Source organism: Mercenaria mercenaria, chromosome 2 (genome assembly GCF_021730395.1).
Source record: "Mercenaria mercenaria strain notata chromosome 2, MADL_Memer_1, whole genome shotgun sequence".
NCBI lineage: Eukaryota > Metazoa > Mollusca > Bivalvia > Venerida > Veneridae > Mercenaria > Mercenaria mercenaria.
The window spans coordinates 69,691,711-69,715,077 of NC_069362.1; the positions used below are offsets into that span (position 1 = coordinate 69,691,711).

Consider the following 23,367-nt stretch of genomic DNA (forward strand, 5'->3'; position numbering starts at 1 on the left):
TAGACAACACGTTACAACAGTACTTGACATTAACCTAAATACAGGACATCACTGTGAGGAACGCTGTACAAAACAATACAAAACATGCTGCCAAATATAAACACCTTGCTACATTTGTAAAAACAAAACATATTCAATAAAGTTCAGTACGGGTTCTGAAAAGGAGCTGTACTTTTTTTACATTGTTAGTCTCTGATCAAAAGTCTGTATGGGTACGGTATGGGTACGGTACAATACAGGAACAATCCAAGCAAAACACCGTTTACACACTTCCTGGAGATTGTAAACAACTTTAACTTCAATTATATTTCTGTCTTGTTGCTTTACTAAGTATAACAACATTTCTCAACATCTGTATAGTTTTAGATTACTGTCAACGATATGTGTTTAATTGGAAAAAAGACAGTTTCTTAAAAGATAGTCCTTGGGTTTTGAAAAGTATCTACAGTTTAGGATATACACCCATACGAAAAAGAAATTTAATAAAAGGTCAATAAAAGGCAAACAAAGGGCTAGCAAAAGGTACTTCTATGTTTTGTTAAAACCTTTTATAAGCCTTTCATTTAACAAAATACTAACAAAAGACTATTAAGGATTTTGTGAGTAATACAATTTGTTTACCTTTTGTTTCAGATACTGCCATTTATTAATGTTTCATTACACTTATAATTTGAACTTTACCTTTTATTAGCATTGGATTGGACTTATATTCTTAAATGTTGCCATTTGTTTGTATTTCATTCCACTTAGAATCAACACTTACATATTTTGTTTGTATTTCATTACACTTGCTTTCAAAAACAAGAAGTTTTGTTCATATTTCAATACCAATAGGTTTGGACGACTTGTTTCACAAAATCTAGCATAAACAAATTAGTTTCATATCTCATTGATATTGGCTAAATACTGCTGCTGCTGTTTTGAATTTAGAGCTACATCTACCATCCACTATGTTCTTCATATACATAATTACACTTCTGACGATTGCAAAGGTTTGTCAGTAAGTAAATGGCTACTGAGCACTTGCAAATGCATAATATTCTTTATCATACATAATCAGCTTTAAGAGAGACAATCTATAAACAGAGACCACTTAAAATAATAATTAAAACTTCTCCTGAAAAAACAATTCCAATGTTTTTCTCATTCCATAGAATTTTTTAAGATAATGCAAAGTTTTCCTAGTAAGATTTTATTTATTTAAATTGCAGCAAAGATTACATTGAAAATCTTAAGATATGTTTGGATTATACTAGGTATCCAAATTAATTGAAATGAAACAAGGAATCTAACTAATTAAAATTTATGTCAATGTTTTCATTTTGTATATTAAAAGGATGTTAATTAGAATTCTATCATTTTATTTATAATTAATATAACAAGATATATCATTGAAAATAGGTCCTATTTATAAATTATATAAGCTATTTATTTTTTGGTCATTGAACACCTCAAACAACAGCACCAGAAAATAGGCATTAAAAGTCATTTCATAAGTACAACAAATTGTAAATGATATTATGCTTTTGATATAATGTTACATCCTCATAAATGAATTAGTCTATTCTTTTGATGATTGGCAATGATTAATTATCCTGCTTTTACAGCCACTTGATATACTGCTGTTCAATGTATACACATGTGTTAACACACAGAGATACAGCTTATCTGATCAAGATAAGGACCAATGAAAATACAGGCTTCTGAACCGTTTTACACATGTACACCAAAAAATAATCCCCATCTTTCTGCTTGTTTTTTTTCTTTCTCTGAGATCTTTGCAAATGCTGTGAGCAAATAAATGGTCAAATTTTCCCATGAACTGTATACTTATATATTTTAAGAACATAGATATTCCCTTCAGTAACTATATATTGTACCAAAGAAAATGGCTCATGAATACAAAAATTTGAATGTAAACAGGAAGTTCGTTGTTCATGTTGTTGGAGGCAAATGGAATAAAGCTAACTTGAAACTCTAAAATGCTTTTAGAGAGATATCAGGTAAGAGTTTCAAACTTTCTAATGTAAAATTTAAGTTTTACAGCTATATGTCACAGATCTTGAATAAATAGTCTGACGCAGGAACTTTATTCATCTCAGTAGATTGAACTTTCAGTCGCCTGGTTACAGGTAACTTTTTCAGGTATATGTGAATGATAGATAATTTATAATGCTTAACAGTTAACTATTCAATACTTAATTGTTGCAGTTCTCAATTATTATTTTTCAAGTTTAAAAGTACAAATATGTTAGTAAAATCACTCTGAACCTAGGACTTACAACAGCCTCTAAACATTTTCAGATGAAAGAATGTGCATATATCTAGTTATTAGAGGTATATGCCTATATGTATGAATTGATGTAGTTGGAGAAATCAGATCGCTTCAGTGCATGAGTCCATGACTATGCTACAGGATGATACAAGATCACAGACAGAAATTCGATCAAGGATCAAACATAAATTACATAATACTTCAACTAAATTGTAAGTTAAATTTGCAAACAGTCTTATACTATACAATTACTATAAAAGGTTGATAAATTGTTTATTTGTCGGGGTTAGCCTCACACTGAATTTAAAGGTTGATCATAATTAATACACCAGTATTTGTCAGTTCTAAATTCTAAAATTTCTTTTTACGATTGTCTGATAAAAAAACAACAACAAAAAACTTGCATTATTTTATGGTGAAGCAGATGAGGGATAGTACCCACAGATGGTGCTCTCAATATTTTCATTTTGGTGTCCAATAAATGAATAAATAAATGGTTTTGATACATGTAGAATGTTTAAAACTGGCTTTAGAGTTGTCATTTCACATTATACAATGTACTACTGTACTAAGTTAGGAATATTGTATTGCCTAAAATTATATTTTAATCGCAATTACTAATATAACTCATTTCTGTAATTATGTTATATCATTTTCAGAAATGAATGGCTGGAATGAAGTTCCTGACCCTGGTGATGATTTTGGAAAAGCAAAGAGACATTCTGATGCCACCTTGTATTGAGCCTGCAATACTCCAAAATGATTTTGTTGTATTCCTAATTTTCTATCAAATAATCTTTTAGTTTAATTTCCAAATTTAAGCTAAGTGAATTTTTATTATTCTTAACCACAAGTGTAAAAGCCGCTGGCAGATGTGTTATTCCCCTTTGAATTTTATTCTTTTTGTTTTTTATGAAACCCAGATCTGTCTCAACATTAGATTAAAATAATTTTGTAATGATACTATTTCTTCTTTTTTTGTTTTGTGTCAATATCAGCAGTGTTTTCCAATGGTTTTCCATCAAACCTTTCCAAACTTTTGCAAGAATTCTTCTAAAAAATTCCTTCAACTTTAATGCGACGATTTCCAATGTTCAAAGAGTTCCATGGACTTTCAACTGCATTTTCACAGGGCTGCTCCCATGGGTATGCGAGTTTAAATTTAAATTAATTTTCAGATATTTTTTTTCATGCCGTTTTTCCAAACTTTTCCATGGAACATGTACAGACGGGTGTTTTTGTGACATAAACACTTTCTAGTTTTAGTTTATGTTTGGGATCATGCAAGATATCTGGACAGTTTTTTTAAATTCAAAATCAAGAATTTATTTAATTCGGCAAAACAAACATTTTGGTTATCTTACAGTATTTGTTCATTGCTGTGAAATTGATAATTGCATGCATTTAAATAACTTTTTACATTATTCTTTTGATCATAAATATATGTATAAAAATGTATATATTGATTTGTCAATAGTGTTTGATTAATGTGTTCTTACGAAAACTTAAATAAAAGGCAATTGATGATATACCTTTTATTTATGTTTTGATAAAAGGTCTCTCTGCCTTTTATTCATATTTTGTTTCCTATATTTTATTTGCAATTTGTTTCTCATATGTAATGAATGTGAATGCCTTTTGTTAGTATTTTGTTACTACCTTTTATTCATGTTTTGAAACAAAATATTAATAAAAGGTCTCTCTGCCTTTTATTCATATTTTGTTTCCTATATTTTATTTGCAATTTGTTTCTCATGTAATGAATGTGAATGCCTTTTGTTAGTATTTTGTTACTACCTTTTATTCATGTTTTATTTGCCTTTTGTTATCTCATTTGCATATCATTTGCTAGGCTAATAAAAGGTCTTCAAAACATAACATTTTATTTGCCTTTTGTTTCAGCCTTTTGTTACCCATTTTTTTTCGTATGGGCAGTGCTTTAGGGTATAGCGGATTTTAGGGTATAGAGGATAGGTTGATAAATTTTATATTTAGACTTGAATTATTGTATAAATTTTCATATCATTCTTTTACTGGCATGTAAACAGACATTCTGACATACATTTTAAATATTTGCTCGTTGTGTTATTTTTCATATGTCATCAAATGTAAAATAAAGCTATCCCCTACAGACTAAATCAGTGTATATGTAAAAAACGTCAGTGAATGAAAAGTATTTGATAGAAATTTAAAAAAGCTGAATGTTTTTGAAAAGAGAATACATTATTATTCTGATTTATAGTAAAGAAGTCTTGGAAAGTTTGTTAAGATGTGGATTTTAAACTAATAATGTAAAAAATGACCAAAGCTATCCTGTACACCCTAAATAAGCTCATATGTAAACAATGGCGTGGAGAGAAAAAACACATGAATTTCTATGAAAAGCTGACTGTTTTAAGAAGAATAGATGTTTTCTGTCTGATATACAAAAAAAACTATTATTGTCATTTCTTTGAATTGGAATGCAGGAAAAATTAGTTAGCTATCCGTTATACCCTAAAGCACTGTATCGATTTATGGTGTAGAGGATAGGTTGACATTTTTTGCATTTAGATTTAAATTATTTTATGAATTTTCATCACATTCTTTGACTGGCTTGCAGATTCAAATTCTGATGAACACATTGCTGCTTGTCATGTTATATTTCAAATGTCATCATATGAAAATCTAAGCTAGCCTGTATGCCGCTTTCTCATAATTCTGAGCCTTCTCGTTGATCGGAGCCTTTTGAAAATTTGCACCTGCAGCTATTCCGCAGCTATATATGACAGTATACTGATGATAAACCCGGACAGATGATAAAGTCGACCTGTGACCTGAGAAATTTTCAATTGCAGTCGGTTATTTATAAAATTGAACACACCATCTAATAGTTTTCACTAACAACACCAACTGGTGTAAACAAAAACAATTTGGTAAATATTCTGTATAAATAAATGACTTAACATTTATTTGTATAAAAAATATTTATCCAAAATTACTGGGGAAGTGGGTGTTTTTTGCGCATGCTCATGCACTGTTGAAACATATGAAGGCCTGACATTTGATAACTTTTCATTACTTGATCAGGAATGAATGTTGCAGCTTTTTGGGGAAGGTTTCAGTATAATAGTATGAAGAAAATTTTGTAAATGACAAAGTGTTCGAATTTATCATCAGTCAACGTTCATACAGTCCACATTTTACAAACCCCTTTCAGGGCCTCTCTTCGTGTGAGTTTGTTAACTGAAAATAAATTTGAATTATGTAAAGTTTTCAGCAAAGGTTAAGCTTTATTTTGATACCTACCATTGATTACAATTTGCAGAAATAAAAAAGTTACATGTAAAAAAAAAACTCATTTTCTGTTCGGGTTTATCATCAGTACCAGTATAGAATATGTATGGCAAGTAAATCAGCTCCTCAGGAGACTTAATTTTCAGTGTGATGCATGGTTAAACCACTTCTGACTATAACCTATACCAGTGTAAACATATCAATAAAATATAAAAACAAGGTAAGATAATTGGTGTTGGTTATTATCAAGTAAACGTATTCCCCTTTACAGTGAGAGTTAAAGGCCATCATTTTTTTTTATCAAATTACCTAATTAATGGACAAGTAAACTATTGAAGTGAATATCAAATTTTGCAGAAATGTAGCTTTTTTTAAGTTAAAGCTGGCTAATGGTTTCAGCTTTATATTTTCAGACCACTGGTACAAGGAAAATGGGACAGTATGCCAGTGTGTTCATTGTTCCCTCAGGGAAAGCAATCAACAAAGTGACCAATCCTAACAAACCCAACTGGATCACAGCACATGCCATAGCTTCTGAATGTAAGCATTATTACTTCTAGTTACTGTTTGATCCATTAAGGTAATAATCATTGTTTAAAAAGTCCAAGGGAGGTAACAGTGACTTCTTTAATTTTTAAGATATCTTATATACATTGGAGTTTTAATATCATCAAAAATGAGCTTGATAGGGTATTCTTAATTGTAAATGATGTATAAATTATACCTTAATTTGTAAAATAACATTTAGAAATTCTGTTAAAGCCTTGAAATTCTTTATTGATCAAACTTAAGCTTTTTACACTGTATATAGTGCAGATTTATATTGTGCCACAATCATCTTGAAATAAAATTTGATATGCATTTATAAACAGAAATAATTGACAATTTAAAATGATTTGAGACTTTGTTCTAGAATAACTGTTAAAGATTCCACACATCATTTACATTTTGTTTAAGTTGAACAGTTTGCTGAAATTATAATATTCACAACTAGTGTAGCGAAGTCTCCTGTCATATGCCTAATAGAAAAATAGAAATAAAATATATATTTTGCTTGTAGTAAGTATTGCTGAGGTTGAGAGACTATGGGTAAGATTTCAGCAGCTCGGATGTAACAAAGATGGAGAGTTGACAGATGAAGCCATCAGAAAATCTGAATATAACCAGGATGTCTTCATGAGAAATGTAAGAAACAGATGTGAAATCACTGATGTATGGCTGCAAAACATCATTAGCATGTGAAAAAAAGTTTAGCTTATTAAATGAATTATTTTAACCAAGCTGGGACCAAGAATAGTATCAGCATCACAACAGATCCTAGTTACTGTAGTCAAAAATATAACCACTCTACCAATGGAGAAACCCACACAACCAACCCTATGATAGCTAGGTTGCACACATTATGCTGTCCATGCTCTTTATTGTATCTAATGATGGTGTGGATATGAATTATTTCAACTTTTACCATCTGACCTCTTGATGCAAAAATTATAAAAAAAATACTTCGGTTATTGCATTGCTAATGCAACTGAGATATAATTATTGTCAAACATATAGTTTTTTACAATCCTATTATTAAGAGGTAGCATTATATAATACCATATATATTCAGGACATATCCTATTTGATCATATTCTTTAATGTGCAGATTCTAAGAAAGTACATGGATGGTACCACAAAGAAAATAACATTTGAAAATTTCCTTCGAGCACTGAAGTGGTGTGAACAGGCAACACAGGATGAGAAAATTAGAGGTTTGTATCAGTATAAGTACCTTAAAATAACTTTTACACGGTATTATTATGTCTCCCTAATGTAGTTGGGAAGACATATTTAGTGCTGTCTGTCTGTACGTCACAAAATTTTCCACGTAACTCCTCCGACACCCCAGGAGGGATTTACACCAAACTTCACAAGAGTGATCATTGCCAAACCTAGTTGCACAAATCATCAGCATTTTCTTGTTCGATGATTTTCAGCAGAGTTATGGTCCTTGATTTGTCAAGTTTTAGGATGATTTGGCCACTTTTCCAATATTATTGGGTAGATAATCCACCAAAACATACATGGCATTTTTTTATTCTGTGATTTTCAGCAGAGTTATGGCACTTGATTCATCAAATTTTATGATGTTTTAGCCATTTCTCATATATTATCAGGTGGATTTCCACCAAACCTTACAGTTGTGATCACTGCTATGCCGTGTTGTATATATATTTGGCATGTTCCAGTTCAGTGATTTTCAGAGGAGTTTTGGTCCTTTAATGTTCAAATTTTATGATATTTTGGCAATTTCTGTTTCACCATCAGGCAGATTTCTACCAAACTTCAGGAGTTAGCAGTGCCAAGCCTAGTTATACAAATCATCGGCATGTTCCAGCTCAGTAATTTTCAATGGACTCATAGCCCTTGATTTGTCATATTTTACAGCATTTACACTGCTTGCTACATATAATTATGCTGAATTCCACCAAACCTCACAAATAATTAGTGTGAAGCATAGTTGTGCATATTATCATCATGTTCTGATTGAATGAGTTTCAGCCAAGTCATGACACTTGATTTGTCAAATTCTTTGATCTGTGCCATTTCTCCTATACCACTGGTTGGAGTTGCACCAAACTTCACAGGAGTTACCACTGCCAAGCCCAGTTGTGTACATTGTTGGAATGTTATGTTCCAGTGACACCAGCATGAAAACATTTACAGATAAAAAATGAATCCCATTATGAAATGTAGATCTAGTCTTATTAGAAATATTATTTGATCTGTTAATTCTATATCGAGTCTGAATACATAATAATGCATATTTATTTATAATCCTAGTAAATAAAGTGAGAAGCAGATATTTGAACATGTCGTTAAGTCCTTATAAATAAATTGAGAAGCTGATATTTGAACATGACTTTAAGTCCTTATAAATAAATTGAGGAGCTTATACTTGAACATGACTTTAAGTCATTATAAATAGATTGAGAAGCTGATACTTGAACATGACATAAGTCCTTATAAATAAATTGAGAAGCTGATACTTGAACATGACTTTAAGTCCTTATAAATAAATTGAGAAGCTGATATTTGAACATGACTTTAAGTCCTTATAAATAAATTGAGAAGCTGATATTTGAACATGACTTTAAGTTGAGAAGCTGATATTTGAACATGACTTTAAGTCCTTCTAAATAGATTGAGAAGCTGATGTTTGAATGAAAATGACTTTAAGTCCTTATAAATAAATTGAGAAACTGATATTTGAACATGACTTTAAGTCCTTCTAAATAGATTGAGAAGCTGATGTTTGAATGAACATGACTTTAAGTCCTTATAAATAAATTGAGAAGCTGATATTTGAACATGACTTTAATTAAGTTGAGAAGCTGATATTTGAATGGACGTGACTTTAAGTCCTTCTAAATAGATTGAGAAGCTGATATTTGAACATCACTTTAAGTTGAAAAGCTGATATTTGAATGGACGTGACTTTAAGTCCTTCTAAATAGATTGAGAAGCTGATATTTGAACATCACTTTAAGTTGAGAAGCTGATATTCGAACATGACTAAGTCCTTATAAATAAATTAAGAAGCTGATACTTGAATGAACATGACTTTAAGTCCTTGTAAATAAATTGAGAAGCTGATATTTGAACATGACTTTAAGTCCTTGTAAATAAATTGAGAAGCTGATATTTGAACATGACTTTAAGTCCTTGTAAATAAATTGAGAAGCTGATATTTGAATGAACATGACTTTAAGTTCTTTCAAATAAATTGAGAAGCTGATTTTTAAATGAATATGACTTTAAATCCTTATAAATAAATTGAGAAGCTGATTTTTTAATGAATATGACTTTATAAGTCCTTATAAATATACATGTATTGAGAATCTGATATTTGATTGAACATGACTTTAAGTCCTTATAAATAAATCAAGAAGCTGATATTCGAATGAACATGACTTTAAGTCCTTATAAATAAATTCAGAAGCTGATATTCGAATGAACATGACTTTAAGTCCTTGTAAATAAATTGAGAAGCTGATATTTGAATGAACATGACTAAGTCCTTATAAATAAATTAAGAAGCTGATATTCGAATAAACATGACTTTAAGTCCTTATAAATAAATTGAGAAGGTGGTATTTGAATGAACATGACTTTAAGTCCTTATAAATAAATTGAGAAGGTGGTATTTGAATGAACATGACTTTAAGTCCTTATAAATAAATTGAGAAACTGATATTTGGATGAACATGACTTTAAGTCCTTGTAAATAAATTGAGAAGCTGATATTAACACAACTTTTGGCTTTGCATATTGTATATCAATACAAAAAATATACTTATTTTATATTGCAGCTATATTTCACATGTTGAACAACGGAAACCCTGTGAATCCAGACTTGATGGTAAAGATACTTGAAAGAGTTTATCCCAATGATAAAGGGGTAAGCAAATCTATCCAGACTAACCGTACACTATGTATACAGCTACTGGTAGTAATTATATATACATGTATTTGAGTCATTCCATGACAAAACTTGCATTAGTGATGAAGAAATCAAAACTGAAATAATAGATTCTTTATGAAGAACATTCTTTTACCTTTCAAATAAGAAAATTTAAAGAAGTTTTAGAGGCATGAAGAACGTCATAAAAACAGTATGATGTTATTATGCATGGTACATACATTTCATGACAATTATGTGACAAATTATTTATATCACCTAGTTGAAAATTCATATGATATATTTGAATATTAAGATAAATTGTTTTAAAAGATTTTGTTGAAAAATAATATAATTTGTATTTTTGGTTCCTCCACAACCCTTTTAACTTAATGATAAACCTCTGTCTTCTCATGTGCATTGTCTGTTTTGTATTTTGTTTATCATGGCAACACAGATAATATTTATTTGTATTTTTATTGAAATTGCCTTGTCTTGGATGGCTAAATTATAATAAATTAGTTTCTAGTTTCTGAATTAACACTACAAAAAACAATATTTTTACTGAAATTCTAATCTATTTATTGTGCAAAGTTTATATTGTGTCAGTAATACATTTTTTTTGTGGAATGGTCCATATATATATATAAGCTTCCTTATGTCAACAGGTAAAATGACTTTTCATGGTTTCACATTAATAAACTTGTTTGAAGTCCTAAATTTATTTTGCACAGTGTTATATTACCTCTTATTAGAGCCATTTAAACCTCTGTTTTCAAATTATAAAGTTTCTATCATAGCCCGAGGTATTTGCCTTGTATGGAGGCCTGCATAACTCTAAATGTCAACAGCTTCTGTTGTTTTCCATTGACAACACTCTTTCAAATATACAGATAAACCAGTGTATATATTATAGTCTGGTTTTTATGGTGCACCAACATAATACAGGTTACATGGCAACAAACAGGACTAAAAACAATTTTTCAAATCTCATTTACATCAAAATAAAAATATAAGGTACAGATTCAAAACTTTCATACCTGCTGGAATCAAAGACATACAGCAAAACTGAATGTTCAGGCCTTGTTAGTTGTCTCTTATGGTCATGCAAGGAGAAGACAGTGGTTCCAACTCATTTCATACACAAGTTGTTCCAAAACCACATGGGACCCAATGTATTCAACAAGACCATTAGTTACTGAGGTGAATAGAGCACTTTGTACTAGATTTAAGGGGTTCTAATATTTATCTAAACTGAACATATTCTTAAAAATATTATGAAATTACTTACAAGATGTGCAGCAAAGACTTCAGAGGAAAAAATATTTTGATGTTCGTAAACATTTCATTATTTTTACAAATTTTAGCTTATTTGGTAGCAAGAGTAAGTGAAATAAACTATGTCTGTGTTGTCTGTGTTTATATTTTGCAGGAACCCATTCAGAGAATTACTGAACTATTTTTCCAAATAATGGACAGAGATCGCAAAGGTTTGTCTGTCTTATATTATGTTTATATTTGTTTGTCACAAGTTACTAATGTCTTTTAAATTTAGATAGTGCAATAAAAATAATAAAAAATGTTCCAGTTTGATATGCTTTCCTGTTGCTGTTTATTTTGTGAGACAAAAGTAAAGCACCCACACACAGGACTCTTTATCTGATTGAATGTTAGTGATTTAAATTGAGGTGCATATGTTTGAACTTGTGATGCTAGGTTATTAAGTCTGGTATCTAAAATATAACTGGAGCACAGATGAGCTCCTCTTACTGTCTTACTGCTTTACACATTCTGTTATAACTGTGTAGCATACAATCAATGAAGTCCAGTGATACACTCTGTCAGGAAAATAGGATCTGTGAAATAATGCATACCCATTCTGGATTTGAGAAACTTTACCATATTCTACTTGTACAGCTGTATAGTGGCTTGAACCAAAAATTCTGGAATGAGATTGTCAGGATTTAAAGGTGGTTAATCAGATTTTTGTCAACAAATGGATTTGTTTGAAACTTTTCCAACTGATCATTTACACTTAATTGTGTTCACAGAGTTCTTAATTTGCATCAGATTTTCACTGGAAATATTTTTAAACTTTGATTTTTTCTACCAAGATAGCATTATTTTAGCATATTCTATTAAAGTTGATAAAGAGTTGAATTTACAAGTACATACAGTATTTTGCCAAAATTCCTTAGAAATGCATGTTTATAAAATTATTATTACCTCCCTTTGTCTATCACAACCAAGATAGATTAAAAATAAATTAATTCCATAGCTACACATTGTTTCAAAACTTTCCTTTTGTTTCAGATAGTTGAAATATTTCGATATATATCAAATGCAAATTTAAAACTAGAAATTATATTGAAATTAAAAGAATTGATCCACTTTTTAAACACTTTCGTGTTAAAGGGAGATAATTGCAAAATTTCATAAAAAGTAACAAGATATACATTTCCAATAGGGATCTAACTCTATGTAATGGGTCTTTTTGTTCCATTGTTGTGGCATTATGCGCATCTTACAGCACGTAGTGTGTTTTTGGTGAATGTTTTATAAAAGCAAGTTTTCGGTTGCTGTGCATTTAAATGTGTTTAATTAACAATAATGCCGCATAATTATTTGAAAGTGATGCTTTAGAAATGAAGAAATCGGACATATAAAAAATAGTTCATTTCTTCAGTCTTGTACCAATGATCTCCCTTACCTATAAGTAGAGATTTCTGAGATTTCTGAGGTTGAAGGGAAGCAACTCCTGCAAGCAGTTCGACTTTTCTTAAAAAGACTGCCCCAGTCAAAATAAGAAAAGTCATATTTAAAAAGTTATTATTTCGTAATGGTAACAGGAAGAGTTTGGTATACTGGGTTAGAAACTATAATTTCCTCCACCCTTTTTACACACATCTATTTGTGCTGTATTTTTACTTGAAAAAATGCGTTTAATTCCACTTTAAATAAATCTCTAACAGAAAAATGTCAGAAAATGTTGCCCAGATGTGATTGACCACCTTCAGATATGGTTGGACCATAACTGAATTGTTACTTCAGGCAAACCAAGAGGTTGACTTGAGTACACATCATGTTAGTTCTTGAATGCTAAAGCTGTTCTGAGTGTCTTCATTCCTTGCAAAATAGATGTTTGGAAAATTTGCAACATGTGTGTCATAGCCATAACCATGCTTTAATAAAAATTATAACATGACATGTAGAGCCAAATTCCACACATGCATGTGTTTTATCAGAATTATAGCCCTTTTTCAACTTGGTATTTTTTTTGATTACATTTGTGTATCTTCACTAAATTACTTGAATTCTGTAAGAGTAATAGCCTTGACACTGTAAACACCTGTTTGTCATCATGAAGCAATTAAGCCAAGAACTATTACTCTGACATGCATTTTGTAAGAATTTTGTCCTTTATATACTTAGAAAACCGGAATTTCTTGGTAAAAATGTTTGTTTAGATCCACTTTACTTGAATACTATAGTTTTGAAATGTTAAACATTTTTTCATCATCAACAGTTGAATATGGACAAGAACAATAACTCTTTTCTTTTTAGTTGCCTTATGTCAAACACTTGCAGATGTGTACTGTCACTCGTGGGCGCGATTGTTGTTCTAATTTTATATAGACAATAACTTTTCAGGAACTGAAGGGAATTTAATGAAACATAATAAAATGATCTATTGTAAAAGAACATTTGAATATTATTATAAAATTATACAGTCAAACTTCGTTTGCTCAAACTCTAATAACATCACCCTTTGCTCAAACTCATCATCAGGTCCTGTATAATGTAAGTTAATCAATGGCTTGAGCAAATTTTGCAGGTCCTCTCGGGTTCAAGCGAACAAAGTTTGACCGTACTTTTTTCTCACTTCTGTCCATATACTGTGACTATCTTAAAATTTACACCATGCAACAACATTAAAAAACTTTTTATACAAGCATTTTAGTAGCGAGTACTTATCATATTATTAATTGCTGTAGTTTAAACAGAATTTGAAACATTTAACATTTCTCAAAAAAATAGTCTGATATATATACAGGTCAGATAGAGGAGAGTGGGTTTCTGGAGGGTGTGAAGCGTATACCACCAGGGATACTAGAACAAACTCTTGGCTTCAATATACTGCCTGATGAAATGAAAGAAAGGCTCCATAAAAACTTACAGGAGGTTTGTACTTAGAAGTATTTTCACACAGCTTAACAAGAATTAAGTAAGATATTTAAACATTTTTGGTTTTGTCTTAGTGAGCTGTAAGAATGAACTGCTTGTGAACTTATTTTAAAGTGGCATTATGCGCATCTTATAGCACGTAGTGTGTTTTTGGCGAATGTTTTATAAAAGCAAGTTTTCGGTTGCTGTGCATTTAAATGTGTTTAATTAACAATAATGCCGCATAAGTGTTTGAAAGTGATGCTTTAGGACTTATAAAAATAGTTCATTTCTTCAGTCTTGTACGCAATGATCTCCCTTAACTATAAGTAGAGATTTCTGAGGTTGAAGGGAAGCAAGTCCTGCAAGCAGTTTGACTGCCCCAGTCAAAATAAGAAAAGTCATATTTAAAAAGTTATTATTTCGTTATGGTAACAGGAAGAGTTTGGTATACTGGGTTAAAAACTATAATTTCCTCCACCCTTTTTACACACATATCTATTTGTGCTGTATTTTTACTTGAAAAATGCGTATAGTTCCACTTTAACTATTCCAGAAGATTATTATCTACTTAGGTAAAATTGAGATGACCAGGGATAGGAAAATGTTGAAAATACAAAAACTGAACAAAACAGAATTCAGTTAAATTGTTGTTTTACAGTTATAACATGGCAACAGTTATATTTTGTTTACAAAAAAGTACCATAATATTTTTTTCTTATAATTATGATTTTTACCAAAAGATAAAAAATAGAAAAAAATTAGGTGAATAAGTATGATATAATTTTAGTGTTTTTATAGCTTACTTCTTGTGCATGCATGGCAGCTAGAAGTTAAATGTGTATTGTGCCATTTACAGAATAAAAGCTTGGAAATAAGAACCATCTTAATGTAAAAAAAAATCAGGTATTGTCAACAAACTTACTACTGTCATCTCATCAGACACAAGGGATTTAACATTTTAAAAATCTGGAATATATATCGTGTTACATTTTCATATTTTTGTGCCCTGTTACAGTTTCGATCAGAGAGTGCGGCAGGTCGAGGTACAGGGCGTGCTGGTACAGTGCCTCCACAGGCTCGACTAACACCGCGACGTGGTCAGCAGGTACCCCCTGATATGGCTCTACGAGAAGTCTCTGATAAGATATGGAAGAAGGATTGGGCACGTGTTGCAAACAAGCTTGGATTTTTTTCCCAGGACATAGATGAAATACAGACAGCATATCCCAACAATCCTCAACATCAGGTAACTGAGATGTCATTGATTTATAATGTTTAGGTTGGAGATACTCTCTTGTGAATTATAAGACTACCACTTGGCTAAAAGGATTCAAGCTATGGCAGATATACAGAGGCCTACTTTGCTTGTCCAACTGTTCCTACTGCGATAGCTGATAAGAAATTTGACAGTCCTCTTGTTTGTAACACACACACACACCTACTGCTATCACAGTCATCCAGCTTAATAATTTTTGTCCCAAACTGAGCGGGTCCATACATGGCAGTATTACTGAATTTTTTATCAGCAATTCAGCTGAAATATTTATGTTCTTTAATAATAAATTAATGTGCAGTAAACATTCAACAATAAACAATATTCTGTAATATTTTATGATAAGTTAGAGAATTTTTGCACATTATATATTGTAATGTCCATATGCTAAACATGAGCAATACCATCTTAGCAAAACACGCATGTATGGCTTGTGTAAAATCATAGTGCATGTGGGCATAACTCCTCTGAAGATAGTTGACTACACAAGTGGTAAATCTGATCTAGTAGATCTTTTTTAAAAATGAAAAAAAAAAACTGTTCCCTGTTTATTTTTCTGTTGCAGAAATGAAGTTTTGAAAATTAGGAAAAATATGTGCCATATCCAAAATATGTGCTTAATAAAAACTGTAACATGACATATGGAGTCTAATTGCACACTCATATATCAAAAATCAGCACTGTAAAATGTGTGTAAAACAAAATATCACTAAATGCACACCAAAATCAGTATCCATGACAAAAATTATGGAATACTTTGCACCTATGGATAGACATCCCCATAACATAAAAACAGCTATATTTATGCAATTTCTTTATGTTGTTCGTATCATGCAACATGGAGTTTTTCAAACAGGTATATAAAACTTGTATATATTTTCTAGGTATACCAGATGTTGAAGCAGTGGCGAGAACGAGATGGGGATGAGGCCCATGCTCAGGTATTAGAGAAGGCCCTGTTAGATTGTGGACTGACAGATGCAGCTATCATTATGACAAGCTACTGAGACAGATGTAGTAAATCTCCCCTTACAGAAGAAAAAGGCCTGCTGCGTACTCTTGCTGTGTACATACAGCGTATATGATGCGTACATGATGTGTACTGAAATCAAGGGCTTTAAATAGTACGCAGGATATACACCGCACATACACCGATAGTACGTTTGTAGTACACTTTTGACATGCAAATGAGCTCTGCCGCGTACTACTTGCGGCGTACATGCTGTGGACTACATAGTACACAGGATGTACGCTGGAGGAATTTAGTATGCGAAAAATAGTACGCAGCATGTACGCGGCACATACACTTTTCACATGCAAATGAGCCTGCGGTGTACTACCCCTGCGGCGTACATGCTGTGTACTCCTGTGACGTACATGCTGTGTACTCCTGCGGCGTACATTCTGTGTACTCCTGGCCCGAGTCCTGCGGCGTACATGCTGTGTACTCCTGCTGCATACATGCTGTGTACTCTTGTGGCGAAACTGCTGTGATAATGTAAATTCCTTACCCCACCAACTTTCTTATGCAAATGCAGATTATTTGGACAGAAAAAAACAGAAAAAAGATAAGTGACATGCATCAATAAGTATTTACCCTTACCAAAATAATGTAGATTGATGTTATCAAATAAATTAGTATGCTTTTCTTCATCCACTTTTCAATGAAATAAATCAATTTTTGTAGCATGTAATTTGGTAAACATCTGAAGAGAATGGCGTTACTGCATCAAGGGAAAACAACTTTAATGCAACTAAATATAAGTGTTATAAATTTCGAAGTATCTGCGGTGTACATGCAGTGTACTATTTTCTTGTACAAGTCCCTCCTGCGTACATGCAGTGTACTCCTTAAATTTTCAGAGTCTGTGCTGCGTACTTGAAGTGTACTAGTGACCTCCTGCGTACATGCTGTGTACTCGTCGAAATAGTACGCGGCATGTACGCGGCATGCGGTGTATGTAAAATGTACTCCTCTGGCGTACTACTGTGTTCGCGGCATATACACAGCAAATACGCAGCATGTACGCCACAGAGGCTTGCTTCTGTAAGGGTCACTGTCACAGCAACTGGCATGCAAGCTACTGACAGTCACAGTAACGCACTCTGTCACAGCGTGACACACATTATACACTCAAAACTCGCAGCTGGTATCCACTACTAATTTCAGAGGTCAACTGTGAGGAAATCTAGTCATGAATACTTAGGTGCCTGTTTATTAGAGAGTATAGGAAGAAGTAAGGATGGAAACTGTGTTGAAGTGAGACTGACAACAACTGAAAATTTTACAAGTATATCAGACAGATACATTGCCTCTATAGGAAGTCGGTTCTTAGTAATTTCCCTTTCTAGTATACAGCAAAACTCAGATTTACCTATTTAAGACTAGCCTTTACATTCACCTTCTTTTTAAATCATTTTAAATGCATCTAAAAAATTACATATTGGAATAAACCAAAGCAGCACTACTGCATTCTTCATACAATTAATATACTGTATGAAAATTTTCTGAACAGATATTAAAGTACTGAGATTTTAATTGAAAGTTCATATATGTTTGGAAATAGAATTTGTTAATTAAAAATTTGTGACATGCAGTACATAATTCCATAATTGTATTTTGTAGTTTTACAAATTAATGTCCTTTTTTAGCTTGGCTTTTTGAAGAAAAGGTAGATCTATAAAGCCTATTGCACTCGTCCCATCGTCGGTGTCACCCTTGGTTAAAGTTTTTGATAAAGTCAAATATCTTTGTTACTATCAAAGCTATTTACTTGAAACTTATAGTTATTTACTATCAAAGTATACACCAGGAGAAATAATTCTTATAACTCTCATTGAGTTTCGACATAGGTATGCTCCTTTTTAACTTAAAAATATTTTTTTGTTAAAGTTTTTGATAAAGTCAAATGTCTTTGCTACTATCAAAGCTATTGACTCGAAACTTAAAATAGTTATTTACTAGCAAAGTCTACCCCAGGAGAAACAATCCCCATAACTCTGGTTGAATTTTGACAGAGTAATGCGGAGTTATGACCCTTTTTGACTTAGAATCTTTTGGTTAAAGTTTTTGATAAAGTAAAATATCTTTGTTACTATCAAAGCTATTGATTTGAAACTTATAATAGTTATTTACTATCAAAGTCTACATCAGGAGAAACAATCTTCATGACTCTGATTTGAATTTTGGCAGAGTTATGCCCCTTTTCTACTCGCCCCGGTGTCGGCATGACCCTTCTTGGTTAAAGTTTTTCGGCAACCTTTGTTTTTCTGTCATATCTTTGTTACTATTGCTTATATCTTACTGTAACTTCACATAAACATTGTCCAGTATACAAACAATGTATGTATAGGGGCTGAGCCCATTATACCCAAGGTCAAGGTCACCAAGGTGTTATACTTAGGTTATTTTTAAGGTTAAAGTTTTTTGGCAACCTTTGTTTTTCTGTCATATCTTTGTTACTATTGCTTATATCTAACTGTAACTTTACATAAACATTGTCCAGTATACAAACAAAGTATGTGTAGGGGCTGAGCCCATTATACCTAAGATCAAGGTCACCAAGGTGTTATACTAAGGTTATTTTTAAGGTTAAAGTTTTTCGGCAACCTTTGTTTTTCTGACATATCTTTGTTACTATTGCTTATATCTAACTGTAACTTTACATAAACATTGTCCAGCATACAAACAAAATATGTATAGGGACTGGGCCCATTATACCCAAGGTCAAGGTCACCAAGGTCTTACACTTCACATATCTGTACCTCTGGTAAGGATTTTTTGTGGACTTAGAATTATTTTTGTGTGTGCGGATGGTCGTTTCTGCTAAATGACTTTGGGTCAAGATATTGAAATGAAACTCGTTTGATTGGCTGAAATGTTTGAGTCATTCAGGCGATGTGTCAGCAAATAATGGGCTCGACATTGTTGACGTTCAGTGGGCTTTAACATTCTTGTATGAGCAAAGACTTTTATGATGCATTTAAGCACAAAAAATAACCCGTGTTCTTGTAGAGACTCTATGTAGCTGTATGGATTCTGTACATTACTGTATGGATTCTGTACACTACTGCACGGGTCCTTTACATTCAAGCATGGATTCTGTATGTACCTTTATGGATTATCTATGGGTTCTGAAAATGAATTACTTTATTTTCTCACTTATCGGACAGAAAAATCTCTATTTTTAGAAATGCTGGAAAATCTTATCTCATATGGGTTATCCCACACTCTTTTGCAGACTACTTCATGCACTAAATATACATATTATTTATGTAAAATAATTAAAAATCAGGTACCTTTATCTTTTCTCTCCGTTCCTTATAGTGTATTTCTCGATTCAAAATTCATTACTTTATGATAAGAACGTACCGTTACGCTACAAACGATAAAAATAAAGCGGAACTTTGTTATTGTGCATCACTGAAATGTCACGACGTCACTTCTGCTTACGGACGTCAATTTCCCGCGTTTTAAATAGTTTCATATTTTCATGCTTGTTTGTATTGTTTCTGTTGTGGTAAGTGAGAAATAGAATCCATCATTGGTGTTCGGTGAAGATCGGAAATCCCAACCCTCGGGGGCACCGCTCAAGTCTTAAACTCGGCACAGCCTCGTTTAAGACTTGAGCGGTGCGCCCTCGGGTTGGGATTTTCTGATCTTAACCGAAGACCAATGACAGATTCTCTATATCCCCCGCCAGAGGCGGAGGGATATTCTAAGTTTTGGCATTGTCCGTCCATCTGTCCATCCATCCGGAGCCATATCTTGAAAAGAGTTTGGAATATTTAAATGGAACATCATATACGTGTTCTACACTATAGGGAAATGCGGCACGTCAAGTTTCATTCAGATTGCCCAAGTAGCACCAGAGTTATGGCCCTTAGTACTTTCTAGTGTTAACTATATAGGGTACTTTAAATATGGCAATTTCTGCTTCCTACCTTGTGACATATTTGACCCAGAACTATGAAACAAATTTAATTTAGATCACCATAATGTGGTAGTGTACACACAATTTCATCATAATCTCTTCAGTAACTTAAGAGTTATTGCCTTTTGTTTAAAATTCCACATATTTGTACATAACAAACTAACCCATTGGTAAAATTTTATTAAACTTCTTTCATTTTTTTCCATGAACATTTATTATCAGCATGTGAAGCTGGTCACCCCCACTGCAGCGGTAACACACTCTCCCCCTCATCCACCACATCACAATTGTTTTTTGTATTTTGTCTTTTTTTTTATAAACCTTTAAACCTTTCATGAATATTTATCAACATGCATGTTGTACTCTTCCTCTACCCAGTCACCCAATCATGTACCCCTCCCCCTCCCCCCCTCCCCCCCCAACGATTGTTTTGTTTTTTTCATCTCTGAAACAGCGTGCGTATATTATGTGAATTCCGGTGGCGGGCGGCAGTCGGCGTCCAAAAGCATGTCCACTCTCTAAGTCAAACAGTTCTTATCCGATCTTCACCAAACTTGCTGACAATCAATGTTGGAAAAAGCCGGTCAGTAGGAGTATTGACCAGGCCGGCGGTCACTACTGGTTAAAACCGGTCAATACAGGTCGATTCATTACTAAGGTCACTCTTGGGTGGTCAATACTGGTTTATTCAACTCTTTTACATTAATTCTTATTCAAAAGTTTTGCATTTACAGATTAGCACAGGCTGAAATAGTAATATAAAAATAATAAAGCAATTTGAATAATATAAATTTTTGTTCATTAAAAAGTATAGTGGTCAATTATGGGCGGTCACATAACCACCAAAATTAGTAAATATACAATCCATGCATAAACAAGTCAGTCAGTGCAGTGCATTTCAATGCCATCTAGTCTAAAATTCCATCCCGTCCAATATATTTGCATTCAACGCATTGTATTTTGAAACCATTTAATGCAAAACTTCATTCCATCCATCTAAACATGGAATGATGCATTGAAAAACTTGTTGCGAAGCACCGTACTATGAAATCAATAGTAATAGAAATAACAATGAAAAAATTAACAAGTTGGACAGTCAGTTTCCTGGATTTCATACAAGTATTAACTTTATCTCCACAAGTATCTGCTACGCTTGCTCGGTTCACAAATCCCCTTACAGGTCGTATGAAATCCAGGAAACTGACTGTCCAACTTAAATGAAATACTGTTTAAAATGTCATAAGATCTTCCCTCGATCCCCACCACCACCCCCGAAAAAAAAAAAAACAAACATTGCACTGTACAGTGAAGTACATGTAATTTAGACATACTGTCTAAAAACATAAACATGTTAACTTTTATTTTATATGATTATAATATTAACTCGGGAGATTTTTAGTGTTCGTTAATTGTCATTGTTATATCTATTACTGAGTCTGTTTCACGAAGAATATACTGACAAAGCTGAAACTAAGAAGAAAGATGTTTCATGAAAATAAGCTCCCCTTTTAATATTGGAACAGTAAAAAATTAAATGTTAGAATTTTACCACAAGTTCTGTTTTAGGACAAATTTTAAGATACATGTATTCATATGTAAAACTGATCCAGAATCTATATTTATAACAGGGCAAACTTATGACTTGGTAGTCTTATTAACTTTTTACAATGCATGCACTTGTGTTTCGTTAAACAGCTTCATATTTGGCTGCATGGCATCAAATTTTGATACGCCACTCCAAATCACACAGCACGGTTTCAGTATGTATTAGACGGCACCAAGCTTTACTGAATCATTTCATTTTACACTGCACGAACTCATGTTGCATTAAACTCTTCACATTGGACTGCATGGCATCAAGTTTTTATATTTTCAGTATGCATTAGACGGCGTCAAGTTGTAATAAATCATTTCATTTTACATTGCACATACTCGTGTTGTGTTAAACGGCTTCACGTTGAGCTGCATGGTATCATGTTTTGTTGGATGATTTCATTTTACGATGCATCGCAACAAGTTTTTCAATGCATCGTTCCATGTTTAATTGGATGGAATGAAGTTTTGCATTAAATGGTTTCAAAATACAATGCATTGAATGCAAATTTATTGGACGGGATGAAGTTTTAGACTAAACGGCGTTGAAATGCTATGCACTGACTGATTTATCAATGGATTGTATTAATTTACTAATTTTGGCGGTAACCGCCGTCCATTTGGGACAATATACTTAGACTGGTCAATACCAGTTTATTCGATGCCTTTATCTTCTTACAGTAGCCTTTATTTTAAATCAATTTAAGATTTTATTACTATAAATTACATTCATTGAAATGGACAATACTGGTCAATTCAAATTTTGGTCCTACGCAGTATCATTGATCGGTACATAGTGGTCAATACTGGTTGATTGAATGCTTTGATTTTAGAGTAAAGTTACCATTTTCAAGCTTTGAGAGTAATACAGTGGGATTATTGATCATGACAATTTCAATTACCACAATGTCTTAATGCCAGCTAATTAGTGACTGGATAAACAGGTCAGCAACATATCTATTGTATATTGTAAGACTTGGTGTCAGTTAGGCATATGACAGTCGCTATCAAAACACAAACCACTTGGATGAAAGGGTCCAGGGGTTTACAGCAATTTTTCATTAAATTTATACCAGTAGAAATAATTATATTTATCACTTGTGAATCAAACACTTAACTGCCACAGTTTACTAAATACTTTCTACAAAATATGTTCAGTTAAATTATCAGTTTTTCCACTTATTGTGACATCTTTGTAGTAGAATAATATATCTTTGTAATCTAACAGAAAATGTTCAATGACTGTGTCAACCAGTATTGACCAATCAACCACTTCTGACCAATTTTAGAGTATTAATAAGATTGCTTTAACTACATGATAAAGTCTGTATTAACTTTAATCAAACCTCAAATGCTCTTAATCATTATTTAATTTTTCACAAACTCTGCCAAATATCTTAAGTCG

General features: G+C 32.4%; 2 protein-coding genes across 5 annotated transcripts in view; one reads left to right on the plus strand and one right to left on the minus strand.

Moving 5' to 3' along the window:
- LOC123564231 (BTB/POZ domain-containing protein KCTD5-like) overlaps positions 1–23,367 on the minus strand; it is a 425,345-nt gene that overhangs the window by 270,845 nt on the left and 131,133 nt on the right. The gene's annotated exons all lie outside the window — the stretch shown is intronic.
- On the plus strand, positions 253–18,053 carry LOC123564227 (uncharacterized). 4 transcript variants are annotated; one of them, XM_053536855.1, is made up of 10 exons: positions 253–330; positions 5,965–6,091; positions 6,612–6,736; positions 7,200–7,305; positions 9,907–9,995; positions 11,428–11,485; positions 14,050–14,177; positions 15,178–15,408; positions 16,320–16,463; positions 17,494–18,053. In XM_053536855.1, the coding sequence occupies exons 2-9, from the start codon at positions 5,983–5,985 to the stop codon at positions 16,440–16,442; spliced, it is 969 nt and encodes a 322-aa protein (XP_053392830.1). In that variant the 5' UTR covers positions 253–330; positions 5,965–5,982; the 3' UTR covers positions 16,443–16,463; positions 17,494–18,053. The 4 variants fall into 4 exon arrangements, with proteins under 4 accessions (XP_053392830.1, XP_053392832.1, XP_053392831.1 ...); XM_053536857.1 differs by having other exon boundaries at positions 264–282; XM_053536856.1 differs by having other exon boundaries at positions 326–438.